We start from the raw sequence: 16,927 nt of genomic DNA on the forward strand, positions 1-16,927 counted from the left end.
CTTATGAATTTCTTGACAAGTCTGGGGGTGAAATTACAGCAGCTCATGTTTAGCTTGAAATTTTCGTATGTATTAATACAAATTATGGATTAGGAACAACAGTATCTATCTAAAACAGGTACTATACTCAATTGCCCATCAACATGTAATCTAAACCAGAGTATATTAAAGAGTTAGACAAAATCTTAGGTGCCACCCAAGAATGCAAATCCCTTCTACAAAATCCTTTATGACAGGGTTCAGGGAACTGTTCATTATGTTAGATAGTGGTGGCCTTTTCTGCAGAAATCCTTGGGGGAGAACTCCTGTCTTATTTATCTAAGTTATACTTTCTCCAAAGCAACTGTTCAGAGAGAATTGTATTCTGGGGTTGGCTGCCAGAACACTGATGGCCAAATTTGGATTCCACCCTATACTAAATATTTGTCATGAGAGTCTACATTTTTCACCACACTCCTTGCACAATTTTATCTCTGCATACTTATTTTCCTTTCTATTTTCCATTTCTACCTTTAGCTTATATTACTACTTTGACAAAGAACCTTAACTCTTATCACGAATAGGACAGTGACAAAAATAATTATATAATTATCATCCCTCCACAGAAATGTCAAGTATTCATTCACAGAAGTTAATTTTTTTAAAAAGTCCAATGGGAAGAACAGATTGACTCTGAATATTGAAAAGTAAATTTTCCTCATTCACATGTCATCTGCATAAAAGACAAAAAAAACCAAATGTTTATACTATCAGTTCCACAAAGACTGATGGGTGGTTTCTATTAACTTATTCAATCAATTAAGTTACTAATTCTTATACTTCCTATTTTTTTCTTGCATTTTAATCCTACTGCTAATGTATCGTTAGTAACACTAATATGCCAGAATTGACTGCTGTCAAGGCTTAAGCAGCCAGGGCAGTTCTTCAATCTTCTGTACTCCAATGGCTTCTTACTTTGCCTTAGCTGCTCACCAGCACTGCCACATCTTACAAAAGTGATTCCCAAATGAAAGACGGGTAGTACACGTATAAGGATGGAAGAAAGCCCTCTTCCCTCTGGGGATTACGATATAAGTTTTTCCATACCAAGCTGAGGAGAGGGAATAAAGTTTTATAGAATCTGTGACTATATATAAAGGTGGGGTTGGCAAGTTGCCAAAAAGTAGGAAGACTCTGCTCTAAATGAACAGAGAGCCAGGCCTGTTGATAGATTTTCTGTGATATGTGTGTTTTTTCTTTTTCTCAGACCCTCGTTCTAATATATTTTTACTCTGTACTGTGTGAAGTTGGTCAATTCTAGATGTACTTGGATTTAAAGGTAACCTCTCAAAAAATTTCATGGAATTTTCTGTTAAGTACTAAGGGTAATTCAAACCAGCTGAGCAATTCCAGTAAAATAGGACACAGAAGGAAAAAACATCTGCTTGAATGCATGAGAGACCCAGCAAAACTGTGAAGAATTGCTAATTCAGGATCATAGGGAGGACAGAGAATCAAGAGGATGTTAGCCTGGCTTTGGGGAACTCCTTGTCCTCTAGGTATGTTTGCTGAATCCGGAGAGGACAGCTAAGAGCCTGAACTTCAAGGGACATGGGTTGGAGTGTGTAACTACCAATGTGAGCGCCTCCCCGTCCCCGGTCTTTGCTTTGGGGAGGGATCTGATGGGTGTGCATTCTGGGGGTAAAAGTGAACCCTAATTTCCCAGGCCCTTACAGACTCTGCATATGAACATCAAAACTGTCTCAACCTCAATAAGCAAAACTGTACCGAGGTGATCTTGGGTTGCTAGTTAACAGTAGGTACCTGTCAGAAGCTGACATATATTCTCTCTGGAGGAGGACAACATAATCTTAGGCCTTATATTATTTTTGTAAGCTATTCAGTAAATACATTATCTGGCACACACTAGAAAATAACCAAATACACAAGAACGTAAAATGACATTAACAAAAATCTGAAGAAACAACAAGACAAAAGAAACAAATCCACCAGGCCTCTAGATATTAGAATTATTCGACCCAGACTTTATAAGCATTATGCTTATTATGTGTAATTTTGTTTAGTTTGAGTATTTTTCAGTAGAATAGGAAACAACATTTCATTTTCAAATTCAACTTAATGAAACATGTATTCAAGGCTTCCTGTGTGGCAAAGAGTGAAATAGATGCTAGGAATTTTTTTTAAAAAGGAGAAAGGGGAGGAGAGGAAGAGGAGAAATTCTCCTTGCTCTCAAGAAACCTGTGAAAATGCCTTTACTCTATTTCTACCTTGACTGCTTCTTAAAATAAGTAGTCTTTGCCAGCTCTTCCTCAATAATAGTTGTGCTCTATACAGATCTTTTTCCAAAGTAACTCATATAGTTGGCATACATTATATATCTCAAACATGGCAAAGAATGTCTGGAAAAAATGCATTACGAATGGAGGTACTTTAGCACTTCAAATAACTAATATGTAATTGTTTTATATTTGTGTCCTCTGTCAAAGTGGTTGGCATCCACTTCATGACATATAAACACCTAGAAGACCCTCTGTGGGCTTCCCTGGTGGCACAGTGGTTAAGAATCCACCTGCCAATTCAGGCGACATGGCTTCGAGCCCTGGTCCGGGAAGATCCCACATGCCGTGGAACAACTAAGCCCATGTGCCACAACTACTGAGCCTGTGCTCTAGAGCCCACGAGCCACAACTACTGAGCCCATGTGCCACAACTACTGAGCCCATGTGCCACAACTACTGAAGCCCACACGCCTAGAGCCCGCAACAAGAGAAGCCACTGCAATGAGAAGCCCATGCACCATAACGAAGACTAGGCCCCGCTCACCACAACTAGAGAAATCCTGTGCACAGCAACGAAGACCCAACACAGCCAAAAATAAAAATAAATTTATTTTAAAAAAAGAAAAAGACCCTCTTTGGCACATTCTATTCTTTTCACGTATTAAATCTCTTTTGCTGAAACCACAGCATTAAGATTACACAGAAAAAAACTTCTACCATAGCTAAGTAATCCTTCCAATTATTATTTACTAAATAAAAAATGTTTTAAAGCCAGTCAAAACCAACATATTAAATCTGTAACAAAATTTTCCTAACCTTATAAATTAACCAATCTCTACTGCACCACAACCAGCAAAAAAGAGCTCAAATGTGTTAAAGTGCATACCACTGGGGTTCTGATACAACTGAAACCATCAAGGTCATCCTTCTCAAAGTGGTGTAAGTAGAGAATGAAAAAAAAATTAATCATAGCAGCTGCTTTGTCTACTGCAACCAATTTCCAAGTTAATATCATTTGCCTTGCATTAAACTTCATTCTGTGTTGATTTATCATGCTAGTTTTGCAGCTTCATTCAATTAAACCAATGTCACAACACATTCAAAGAAAATCATTTCAAACAGCCTAAGCTAACTACAACTTTAAAGGCTGAAAGAAGAAAAAAGAGACATTCATTAACTCTACTGTTTAAGTACAGACCTTCTCTGTGGCTTACCAATTATATCTCTGCCAAGTGCCATGTTAATTTCTAAAGAAGAGGTTAACAACAGTCATGTCTAATGCTATTTGTTGCTGCTGACTTAATTTTAAATAGACATGACAGAGTTCTCCCAATGACAAAATATAAAGTATTATAGCAAATCTTTCCATTAACCTTTTTAAAAATGCACAATTAAAGATAAAACCTTCTGTGGCACACTATCAAAAGAGAGAATAAAAAATGGATTTCTAAAAGCATTTCAGTGAAACACTTCTAAGAAGTGTTAAACAGTAATTTCTGCTTAAAATTTTGGAAAAACAATTTTAAAAAGATGATGTATTTCTCTGGATTGCTTTTCATACAATAAATTGATAATCTGTTTTTAAGTATTTTGTCTAGTATCTGTAAGGTGATTTTAGTTATATATCTTACAAACCTTACATCAGATCACAAAAGCAATTTAGTAGGTATCAAACACACACACGCACAAATGTATATGTATTGATAAAGTCTTCTGCTTAGCAGATGACCAAAAATGGACCACCTCAAGTGGCAGTCAACACTAGTAAACCATCTTATGCAAATGTGTAAGATGAGACAAGAGTCGTGACTACTTAGCAATACAACTGTTTTTAATTAAAAGTACCAGAATATTTTGTTTGACTTGATTTACTGTTTTATTAACTCGACTTATAAGAGCAAAGGAGAAAATGTTAACAATGCAGATTAAATTTAAAAGTCTGCTGCATCTAAAGTCACTCATTGTGAATAGCACAATGTTCTTCCAATATCTGAAACCATTATCCAATTCAGCAAATAAACTGCTCTTGTCATTTATGAACAAATGAAGTTTCAGCATACGTCTGCATGATTTTCACTTTCAGCTACTCATTAATGTAAATGAAAATACCAACCGATATTCATGTCAGAACTATATTCATTCATCAACTGAAATCAGTCTGGTCATGGATCCAAGAGTTCGGGGTGGGGGGGAGAATATCAAGGAAAGTCTTCTGTTTAAAAAACACGAACAAACAATGAATGTATCTAAATGCCTCGTACTTTTTGGGGAGACAGATGTCTTATCCCTTCTCTACGTTCATATTAATTCTAGATGAGCAGCCAAATATGTCTTCTTAAGCTATATAATAATTACTATAGGAACCATTTTGCAAAACCTTTCATGTATTAGGCCTTTCTACACATCTTCTGTTACTGGCACAGGGCTATGTTAAGAAGCATTTACATCAACAGATGTAAAAGTGAAAACCGGTAACCAATAATAACCAAAATATGAAATCTATAGCATATAAATTTGGATATCCTAATTATGTCAAATTTTTATCCCATGAGTATAGATATAATTGGGAAAGAGGCTGAAACCATACAAAACAAACTCAGGTGAATAAGATGATGATTGTCGTTGTGGAAGCTAAACAAGTACTTAGAAAAACAAAAAATTATTTAACCAATTAAAATAAAAATATAAAGGCAATGAAAGCCAACAAGGGTTTTACGACACAAATAGATGACAATATTTTTCACGGTGTAAGGTCAAAACTCATACAACAAGGCCCTTTAAGAGATCCCTAACTACTTTCTGAACCTTTATTTTTGCTATTATCCTCTGTTCAGACACATGTTGTTCTCTAAAACAGCAGGTATGTTCAATTTTCGTTCCCTGTTAACACCTTTCTTCCTCCTTCCTTCCCACCAAGCATGTCAAATCCTCATCACATAGTATTGAGCTCAAGTGTTCCTTCTGTGATTTCCTTATGTGTTCTTTGACTCTGAGACAGATGTTTTCTCCTCCTAAGTGAGGATCTCAGAACACTTTGTACCCACCTCTTACAGCCCTCTGTCACACAGTATGCAACGATCTGCATGTCTTTCGCAGGGCATTCCTTGAAGTCAGAAACCAACAATGGGGTGGGGGTCGGCGTGTGTGTGTGTGTGTTTGTGTGTTTTAATCCACAGTGCCTCACACAAGTGTGTGTGTGTTAATCCACAGTGCGCGTGTTTTAATCCACAGTGCCTCACACAATATACAGCACTCAGAAGAAACTAGTATTTGTTCAGATTGTTGGATAATACAATTTAAAAGAGTTCACAGAAATCACAGTGATTTTTCACTCTCAGTAAAATCACTAAATAAGTTATAGGCAGCACAGGAACTCTTACACATTTCAGAAACTTTTTAAATGGTAAACCTGACTGATCTAAGGATAAATTCCAAATGACAGAGTCAATGATGTCACAGAAACAAAACAACTATTATTTCCACTTTCCATTTCAATACGGAAGTATCATGAGTGCTAGGATTATGTCACTCAACATTTCTTAGGTGTTGAGTACGCTGAAATATGTTCTACTATGAGTGTTCCAGTAAAAGCCAACTTCGATGCTTGGCACTTTACATGCAATAAGTCACTTAATCCTCACAACAACACTAGAAGACAGTTACCATTATCACCTACATTTAATACATGAGAGGTTAAAAAAGTAGTCCAAATCCTAGAACACCTAGGTTGATTACAGAGCTTGGACACCGTAGGGCATAATGCCTCTCTTCTAAAGACCTTAAACATATACACCCTGATCATACCAGATACTCATGTTTAGTTTTCTCGTTCTTGTTAATCATTCAAAAAATGTTGTACCAAGTTTATAAAAACCCTCTTCAGATTCAAATTTACTTTCAGAATGAGTTCCACCTACATCACAAAGCATATAATTACCATACTACTTTTACATAACCAAGCCTTGCCTTTTCAATTGTCATCTGTCTTTTACTGATTAGGATCACTGCTTTAATAATCAACATACATATTCTTTTTACCTTAATCAAACCTTTTACATGAATGAAAGCCCTTATGTGATTATTAGTTCATCCACATAATTCACCTACAAATACGTATAACTTCAAAAAAGAGACAGCAAGAGCGAGAGAGAAGAGTATGATTATTTGAGTCAAGACTGAGCTTACAAGTGTTACCTCAGACCCTGAAGATGAGTCTAGGAGATCAAATACTTAATAATTCTGACCACAGATTATGCAGCAAAACTTGAGAAAACAATTTCATAGATCCTTAGACTGTATTCATAAATAGCAGCCTCCTTAAAAAACTACAAATAGAACTACCATATGACCCAGCAATCCCACTACTGGGCATATACCCTGAGAAAACCGTAATTCAAAAAGGGTCATGTACCAAAATGTTCACTGCAGCTCTATTTACAATAGCCCGGAGATGGAAACAACCTAAGTGCCCATCATCGGATGAATGGATAAAGAAGATGTGGCACATATATACAATGGAATATTACTCAGCCATAAAAAGAAATGAAATTGAGCTATTTGTAACGAGGTGGATAGACCTAGAGTCTGTCATACAGAGTGAAGTCAGAAAGAGAAAGACAAATACCATATGCTAATACATATATATGGAATTTAAGAAAAAAAATGTCATGAAGAACCTAGGGGTAAGACAGGAATAAAGACACAGACCTACTGGAGAACGGACTTGAGGATATGGGGAGGGGGAAGGGTGAGCTGTGACAGGGCGAGAGAGAGTCATGGACATATACACACTAACAAACGTAAGGTAGATAGGTAGTGGGAAGCAGCCGCATGGCACAGGGATATCGGCTCGGTGCTTTGTGACAGCCTGGAGGGGTGGGATAGGGAAGGTGGGAGGGAGGGAGATGCAAGAGGGAAGAGATATGGGAACATATGTATATGCATAACTGATTCACTTTGTTATAAAGCAGAAACTAACACACCACTGTAAAGCAATTATACCCCAATAAAGATGTTAAAAAAAAAAAATAGCAGCCTCATACACTGTTCCAAAAGTACTAATTTAGCTCTTAAAGAGACTTGCTCTTTTTTGGAACAGATTTTAGTTCCATTTGACTTACTGGTAACTTCTTTTATATTACCCTGCTTCAATGTTTCTAAATTGTTAAGTACAACTCAGTTTACAGTGACTTTTAATTATTATATTCTATTAATATAGTACTTTTATCATTTATCATTCCTCTACAATATTATCCTCCACATGTAACAAAGAAATCTTAAGATTTTCATTGTTTAATCTGTCCCCTGTGTTCATTTCAACTGCCACTGCCTTCGTTCAGGCTCTTGCTACTGAATGATATCAAAATTTTACTGGTTTATACTCAGATCTCCTCTTTGGCCTTATGTTTCTAATTACTTCTCAAATTTTGTTTTTCTTTTTTTTTAGTCTGTCCTTAAAACTGCAAATTTATACTGCTTTTATACAATCTTACAAATAAAAAGGCAAGAAAGTAATCATTGTTCTATAACCCCAAACAATACAACATAGATACATTTTTTTAAACTCAATCAATTCCTTACCAAGCAATAAAGAAAAAATTGTCATACCAATATGAAACATGGAGATGGCCAAGTTCATGCTAGGTAGGCTACTTACTGATACTTTTTTTTTTTTTTTTTTTTTTTGCGGTACACGGGCCTCACTGTTGCGGCCTCTCCCGTTGCGGAGCACAGGCTCCTGACGCGCTGGCTCAGCGGCCATGGTTCATGGGCCCAGCCGCTCCGCGGCATGTGGTATCTTCCCGGACCGGGGCACGAACCCGTGTCCCCGGCATCGGCAGGCGGACTCTCAACCACTGCGCCACCAGGGAAGCCCCTGATACTATTTTTGAACTTAGGAAAAGCAGTGTTCTATTGAAGTCAAAAATTAGATTTCAGGAAGTCCCTAATTTATTATGAACTATTTTGTTCTAAAGGGCCGGGTTTATTAAGACATATAATATGCTTTCCCAATGAAATAGTTAAATTTAGTTCCAAGGCTAGTCATTGAAAAGTTCTATTTCAATGTCCATGGGGTAAAGTTAAGGCAGGTTCTATCAAAAACTACAGTAGTTTTCTGCTCATATGATGAGTTCATTTACTCACAAAATAAATTTTAAGCAGGCACAAAAAAATGATAAGCAGGCACAAAAACGGGTGGCCAAGCTCAAGTGGTATAACCTTGGACTACTCCACACCCCATTTTCATTTGCCAACTTTGGAGGGGAGAGGGTTAGGGTTAGGAAGATTCTGTTACTGACTGCTTCACTCACTTCCAGGAGACACTGCTTTCCCAAAATGGGCCAAGAGCAGATCAGCACCTTGAGCTTTCCTTTAATATCTAACAGAAACACCCAATAGCCCTGAGAGGCAGGTTTCTCTCCAATCTTTGTATTTTATTCCTTTGATTATTTCAGTGAGAATCTTAGAGATATGGAGGTGGATGCCTGTAATTAGGTTTCCATCTAATTCCGTAAGTCCTTTGTAACAATAATTTTAACAGAGCAGATCCCAACAAACTCTTTTTGGATAAGATAAATCACAGACAAAACTTTCTATCTCAGCTGAGCCTGGAAAACATTTGCTTACAAGCAATAATTCTTCCCTAAAAACAAACTCCATCTTTTAACTTGTTCTTCTAGACACTAGTCCTTTTTAATATCAAAATATATTACTTACAAAAGAAAGCATTCACATTTTAAGACTCTAAGAGGGCTTATTTTAAAAACCATTAAATTTTGAAAAAACCTGAACTAAACAAAATTCGTTTTCAGACTGTCTTGAAATCCTTTTTGGAATAATTTCTATTAACATCCTAAGAAATTTAGTATATCTCAGACCACAAAGAGCCTATTAAATATTTGGTACACAGTAGGCCCTCAATACATCCTTGCAGAATGAAATAAAAATGAAACTTCAAAACCAAATGTCATGAAATTGACCTTCACTAAATTGATCTGTTTAAAGTTACAAGTCAACAATAACAGTTTCTCTACCTAAAACTTAGAAACTTAGACATGCTCTATATTATCAAATTGTATTGCTAAGTTAAAAACTCCAATGTTAATATGTAATCTGAAACATTTCACAACTCCATTCAATAAAAATATGTATCTAACCTTCTTCAAATCAACAGTCTATCTTTAAGAGTTTCCTGTATAAATTACCAAAGAAGAGAGATGTGCAGATGTTTTAAAATATTTTCACTTATAATTAAGATCATATCCTGCCAAAAATCAAGGCTTAACCTTGGTATTGAGAATAGAGACTTAGTAGATCATTAAATTTTGACTTAACGTCCATTTGTTTCTCAGAAGATCAAAGACGAAAGTAGTTTATATCCAGTCTTTCAACACAGTAAGAAAGCCACAAGAGTCAAAGGAACAAAGGCTTAAGTAAAGATAACCAACTGCATTGACCCCTTTTCTCTTTTCATAACTCCTCCAAAACCAATGCCAGCTCAACAGGCAATTTGCAGAAGACAATCTTGAGAAAGTGAAACTTACGAATAACTCCATACTAACTCTGAAGCTATGACTAGCCAAATTTTATCTGCAAGCCCAAGAGAAATAAATTGAAAGGTGACTTAAAACTCATGCTCCACCACTGACATAGACTATTATCATGAGCTAGTGTGTACTGTGAAAAACATTATAAATCTACATTATTATTTATAGTTGCCGTGTTGAAATCCTACAAGCTGGAAAAAATATTTGAAAGGGCATTTACCCATCGTACAACCCTTTGACAATATGTGTCACCACGAATAGCCTAGACCCAAGACAAACCTTTTAATGCTATAATCATTCAAAATTAAAACCCATTTTAAAAACATCAGAAAATCAAAGTTATCTTCATATAACATTTCTGGGTAAAGTCTCACTACAATTTATCGTAACATATCTCAAGTTAACAGCTTTGCGATCTAATTTGTTCATGTATATACAGGCTAACTAATATCCCTAACAGCTAGACCCTGCCAATATTTGAAACTTATTCTACCACTCTGGCAGATCCTATAAAACAATTTCTCAGAACCCAAAAACAATAACCAGGCAAATTTAATGACAGAATTATTACTGACTCATTAAAATATAACATATTTTACCTATATCAATCAGAGTTAACTCCATTCATATACTGTTTATAAGATCTTCATGGATTCAAACAAGTCCTTAGTAACTGGCCAAATCAACACTTCGATGGCCTACGCATTAACTTTAGTCTTCATCCACGTCGGTCATTTTATGACTGTATGATAAACTTAAATAGTCTTATATGATAATGCAATAGCTTTTCTCTTTCATATAACACTGTGGGCTCCTTCAAGGATAGGAATTTTTTCCTTAGTCATGATCATAAGAACCGTACTGAGTGCTCTATCCAGATACCATGTATTTGTTATCTTCATTCCTCTAAATAATTCTATGACGTAGACCTTATGATCTTATAGGCAAGGAAACAGATTCTAAAGTTTACATGTGCTCAAAGCCAATGTGATAGTCTCAATTATTTTTTGCTAATATTTATTCTAGTCCCCTTCTCATGTGGACGGAGTGACTTGAAAATGCAGTTTATCAACCTCAGCACTACTGACATTTGGAGCAGGATAATTCCTGGTTGCCAGGGCTGTCCTATGCATTGTAGGATGTTTAGAAGCAGCCCTGGCATCTACCCACTAGAGGCCACTAGTGCTCCCGCCAAGTTTTGACAACCAAAAATAGCTCTAGAAATTGCCAAATGCCCCAGATGGGCAAAATCATCCACTTGACAATCACTGAGCTAATGGAATGTTAGCTGATGGAAGAAGGGTAGAGGTCTTACACGTGTTTAAGCAATTTGGCTTGGCTTGGCTCTGACACTCCAGTGACCTGCCATGAAAAGAGCTTGCTCCAAGTAGCTGCTGCCCCTTTGGGCTGAGCCCAGCAGGAACATAAAGGTAATCTAAACCCACCCAGAGCCGGCCTAGACCAACCTCGGCTAAGCCCAATCAGCAGGACTGCAGCCAACATACAGTGTAGACTAAATAAAGAGCACAGAAATCAACGCTTGTTATTTTATGCCACTGAGTTTTAGGATAGCTTACATGGAGCACTGCCGTGGCGACTGTTGACAAATACAGCCAGGAAGGCACTAAGCCAGGATTCAAAACCTAGGCCTGAATGGCTCAAAAACCCACTATTACCTCAACTATGTCAAAGAGTTTTCTCTACTAAATTAATATTCCCACCTCCAGGACGTGCTTAGTACACAGTAGAGATGCAATACAAGTCTGGTTTATTAATAAGTATAAATATTAATAAATGTGTAATATTTTTAATACATCTTCAACAAGCTACTCATATTACCTTCTCATTCCCATACCATTAAGCCACTGATTCAAAAACATTGCGAAGGACACTATAAGGCACTAATTTCTCAAACACGTGATCTAAGACTTTCTTTTCTTATCAGTCCCAGAGCTATACACAGCCAACTCCAAAACAATACCTCCAAATTAACACTTACTTTTATAAATAAGTTGCTACGTGCAAACTCAAAAGGCAACATATTTTTTTTAAATTTCAGCAATATTTGAAAGAGTGAGGCTTTCATACAGATACACACAACAAATATTTATTATACATCTACTGTTTACTAGACGTTATCCTAGGCAGTGAGAATACAAAAAAGGGAAGAATCCCCACCGTCATGGAGCTTACATTCTGGTAATACTTACACAGCATAATGGCATTTTCCAAGTGCTTTACATGTATTAACTCACTTATAACCCCTCATAAGCCTGTGAGAGACTATCTCCATTACAGAGATGAGGAAACTAAGGATCGGACTTGCCCAAAGTCACAATACAAGCAGCAGAGCCAGCCAGGAGTCTGAGTCCCTACTTTTGCCCACTGTGCTACACTGCCCCTTTGAAGCTTTAATAAAGCATTTTTGAGTCAAATAGGATGAATTCACTCACAAAATCGAGCCTACATACAAAAGGGGGAGGTGAGAGAGAAGCATGCGTAATGATCTCTAAGACATATTGAGAAAAACAGGAGTAATAAAAATGCATATTTGTTTCATCGTGGCCAATATCTAATCCATAATTCTGAAATAAAATCTTTTCCATACTGCCAAAATCAGACACACAACACACGTCCTTGTTTTATTTTGTTTAACATTATTTAATTTTTTTTTAAAGATGAGATACAGTTCCTAGTACAGACTACAAAACAGTTACTATTCATTTGGTATGTATTGATAACCTCAAAGAAAAACTATATGTGGATCCCAATTTTGCCAAATTCTTTTAACAGAAATTTAAAATCAAGGTATTAAAAAAAATGATCTGGAGGACCAAAATAGCTTTATACCTGTTTCTCTCCTATGAATAACTAAATTTCTCATTTAAAAAGCTTTGATAAAATAGACACTTTTGGGTGCCAAGAATCATCCACAACTCATATACCCACCTGCCTATTTGACATGCCCACATCTGGATGTCTGACTTCAAACTCAATACCTCTAAATCAGAACCTAAGCCCCACCCCCAAACCTGCTCTTCCCTCAGTCTTTCATAGCTCAAGAACTGGTGATTCTGTTACTCCAATCAATCGAAACCTCTGAGCTATTCCTAATTTTCCCTCACACCCCATTATCCAATCTACCAGCAAATTCTGTTGGCTCCGAGTCATCAATTATGAAGGATCCAAGCATTTCTAAGTCCGCTTGTTCAAGTTCCTCCTCTGCCCCCTAGCTGGTCTCCCTGCTGTCACCATCACACATAGCCTTTCTCCACACAGAAGCCAGAATTAATCTATTAAAACCCAACTGAGCCCACAGCACTCCCTGGCTTTCCATTTCACTCAGCAGTATCGGAAATCCCTACCGGGACCCACAGCCCCTTGAGGATAGGGCCCCTCTGCTAACTTTCTAACCTCGTGTCTTACTACACTTCCCAAGCACGCTCATGCCTCAGAATCACTGCACTGCTGACCACTCTGCCTGGAATGTTCTTCCCCCAGACGATTTCATGCCTTCCTCCCCATCACTCCATTCATGTCTCTGCATTCCCTTCATCTTATAAGAGATTCCTTGACTATAAACACATAGCTACTGTTTATCTGCTTACTCCACTTTTTTTCCACAGCACTGACTGAACCTAAAGAAAATATTCATTTGTTTATTGTCTGTCTCTTGCTATTGCAATGCCTGCTCCATAAGAGCAGAGACATTCAGTTCACCACCCCCACCTGCCTTCTGAAACAATGCCTGGTAAAAGGACCCTACGTGACTACCTGTTAGCCCAGCTTATGATGACAACGTAACAAACGAGAGCAGTGCTTCTCAAACTTTAGCATGCATCAATATCATCTACAGGGCTTGGAAGGCAGACTGCTGGGCTTTAGCCCCAGAGTTGCTGACTCATCTAGTCTGAGGTGGGGCTTGAACATTTACAAGTTCCTAGGAGGTGTGGATACTATAGTCCTGGGACCACATTTTGACAACCACTGAACTAGACACTGTTTCGCTCCAACACACGTGTCAACAACTGTAGTTGACCATGACAGTGAAACTCAACTGGTGGAAAAAGGACAGGAATAGAGTAAAAAGGTGCCTCCCCCTGGACCCACAATATAAAATACATCTCTTCTGACTTAGAGGATTATACAGAACATGTGTCTTTTAAGTAATGCAATATAAACATCATTCCCTGAATAGCATTTTTTTTTAAAGAATGGGGACCAGGCAGATTAAGGTTATATTCTCTAACACAGTCTCATGCTCTTACCTATTCTATGTTAATGGCTTGTGCTGAATCCTTATCCTTTAGAGTTCAAACAAGCAGATGAGAAGGCTGGTATCTTTTAGGAGATATGAAACACCAAAAAGTAGTAGACTCCAATTGGGACAGCTGCCCAAATCACAATTTACCACACCAAGGAATCATCCAATACCCGGAATAGGTCCAGGGTGGTCACGTCTAGGTTATGTCAGTTAACCCCAGGCCTTACTCGTGGCAGACTGGTCCAAAATACATTCTCTCTCCTAAGAATCTGAAGTTTGAAGATAAAATCTGAGAGGCACTGATGCCAAATTATGTTAAGAGCAAGGCTCTCAACAGGGAAGGTCTAAACTCCCACTGCTGAGATTCTCAGAACTGCCCTGGTTCCTGTCTTATATGAAGCTTTGTTCTCCAGCTATTCCTTTAACACTCTGTACCACACCCAATTATCTTCCAACAAACTCTTTCTTTGCCTATGTTATCCAGAACTGTTTACATATTTGCAATCAAAAATACTTACTAAAAAAAGAGTAAATGTATTAGCTTGTAAGAAAACTATATTAGAAACGCATCTTATGAAATAGCAACACTTTTTCCCCATTAACTCAACTTATAACATTTACTTCCCATCTCCAAACTATAATACTATCCATACAATCAATGCAACTTAGAGTACACATCACATTTTTGACCTTACAATACCAACCCCTTCTTGTATTTCCTTTCAGAAAAGTCCTCTGAAACACATTAAAAAGCCATCAATTTGCCTTTATACATTCAGTAGGTACTGGATACCTATTACGTGCCAATATTATGTTCACTGGGAATATAGCAGTAAATAACAAAAACAGGTTCTTGTTTTAAGTACCTTATATTGTGCTGCGGAGAGATAAGAAAATAAAAAAGAAAAATACCAAATAATAAGTGCTGTTGCAGAGAAATAAAGAGACTTAAGTGAAATAATGAGTAACCAGATTGCTTTTAGATAAAATGGTCAGGAGTCCTCTCTGAAGTGACACTTCAGCTAAAAACTTAATGACAAGAAGAAGCCAGCCGGTTAAGATCAATACACAGCAAACATAAAGGTACCTGGGCTGGGAACAGACTTAACTTATTCTTAACAGCCAATTTAACTGCAGTATGTTGAGGAAGAGGGAAAATCATTTAAGATGAGGTCAGAAATAAAAAAGACCATATCATGTAGGGCTTTGTAACAAAAGGCAAAGAGTTGGAGCCTTTTATAAATTAATTGTATAGTATAAGGAGGCTATCTGCAACAAGATAAGCGGAGAATAGCTGAACAAGGAACTAAGATGAAAAAAATATTATAAATAATGGTTATGATAAAAATTTTAGCACTACAAGGAACCTTAGCTGTCATAAAGTCTAGCCTCTCATTTTACTGAAAGGATGACACAGCTTTGCTGAGGTCAGATCAAAGACAAGCACAAAGTTGTACCTGATGCTCTCTGACATTCAGGCCAAAGCTCTTTCCATAATTCCTGTCTCAATTTGAAATCTAGAACCAAGTCTTTACTTGGTTCTAGACTTCCAAAGTGACACAGCAGCATTCAAATAAAAACATATTTTAAAAAAAAATTTTAATTAAATTATCCACACCAAGTATTCATGCCTCTAGTCCCTCACATGAAATTTTTTTTAAAAGCAGCTGACAATGCTTAAGTATTTACCATCAGATATATCTCTTCCCAAAGTATGTGAAGCAGGAAAAAAACATTGAAGATAAACAAAATATACTTACATCAGGGTATTCTTTTACAGGCACATAAAGTTTCTCTTGTAACTGAACAATAGGTCCCACAGCATCAGGCAATTCTGCACTCCTTTTCTCTGTACTGCCATTTAATGTGTCATTGTACATGTCTTTCCGTACTCTGCTAATTTCTGTTAAAAGTAAAAATTTTAAATGTGTTAGACAAAAAAATATTCTTACTAGCCCAGGAAAAAAAAAAAAATAAGAGGGTAGGGGAGGATTTCATTGATAAAGTGTTAAAACTCAAAGAAGAGCTGTTGACCTAGTCTGTCATTCTCTGGATTAAGTCTACATTTAACAGAACTACAGTCTTAATTAATTTCTACCAGAAATCAAATTTATACCAAATAATATATTTTATTAAAAATAACTTCATTGGAAGCACCAAGTCTTAACCACTAGACCGCCAGGGAAGTCCCCAAAGTAACTTCAGAGCCCAAGCTTTTATTCACTATGTTACAGACCAGTTATTTTACCTAATTTCTCCATACCTAAAAAAACCCAGTCATTCCAAATGATAGCTTCAGCCAAATAACTATCCTAAGAATGCCTATAAGACAAAACTAATACCAAGGCTTCCTTTATACTTCAGAACTAACCTATCTGAATGAGATTTAAACCAGACCACTTCCTTAGATATTTTAGGTATCTTTGGAATATCCAAACAGAGATGTCCAACAGATACACAAAATTTAAGTTCAGCAGAAGTCTGAGTCTGATACCCAAATGTATAGTTTAAAGCTATAGGAACAGAAGAGATGTCTTAGAGGGGGTATAGGGAGAAGGAAGAACTGAATGACCCTATAGGAAAAGCACCATTTAAGGGATGAGGAAAAGAAGATTCAAAATAAGAAGAAATGGAGGTAGACAGGAGAACCAGGAAGAGAAGCATCAAAGAAGCTAAAAACGACAGATTCAAGGACAGGGTGATCAACAGTGTCAAATACCACAAAAGTACCGTAAGGTAAAGAGCAAAAGAGGGTACCTAGGATGTGACCACTAAGCCATTGGTGATCCAGAAGTTTTGAGGAAAAGATGGTATGGAGATCAAACTATGAGTTAATG

General features: G+C 37.0%; 1 protein-coding gene across 8 annotated transcripts in view; it reads right to left on the reverse strand.

Moving 5' to 3' along the window:
* QKI (QKI, KH domain containing RNA binding) overlaps window positions 1-16,927 on the reverse strand; it is a 143,452-nt gene that overhangs the window by 91,052 nt on the left and 35,473 nt on the right. For all 8 annotated transcript variants that reach the window (XR_004352438.1, XM_032650584.1, XM_032650589.1 and 5 more), the window contains exon 2: window positions 15,851-15,993. Coding sequence is in view for 7 of the 8 variants with exons in the window: in XM_032650584.1 (XP_032506475.1) it covers window positions 15,851-15,993 (143 nt within the window). In the remaining variant the exon portion in view is untranslated. The remainder of the gene's footprint in view (window positions 1-15,850; window positions 15,994-16,927) is intronic.

This window comes from Phocoena sinus, chromosome 12 (assembly GCF_008692025.1).
Source record: "Phocoena sinus isolate mPhoSin1 chromosome 12, mPhoSin1.pri, whole genome shotgun sequence".
Classification (NCBI taxonomy): Eukaryota; Metazoa; Chordata; class Mammalia; order Artiodactyla; family Phocoenidae; genus Phocoena; species Phocoena sinus.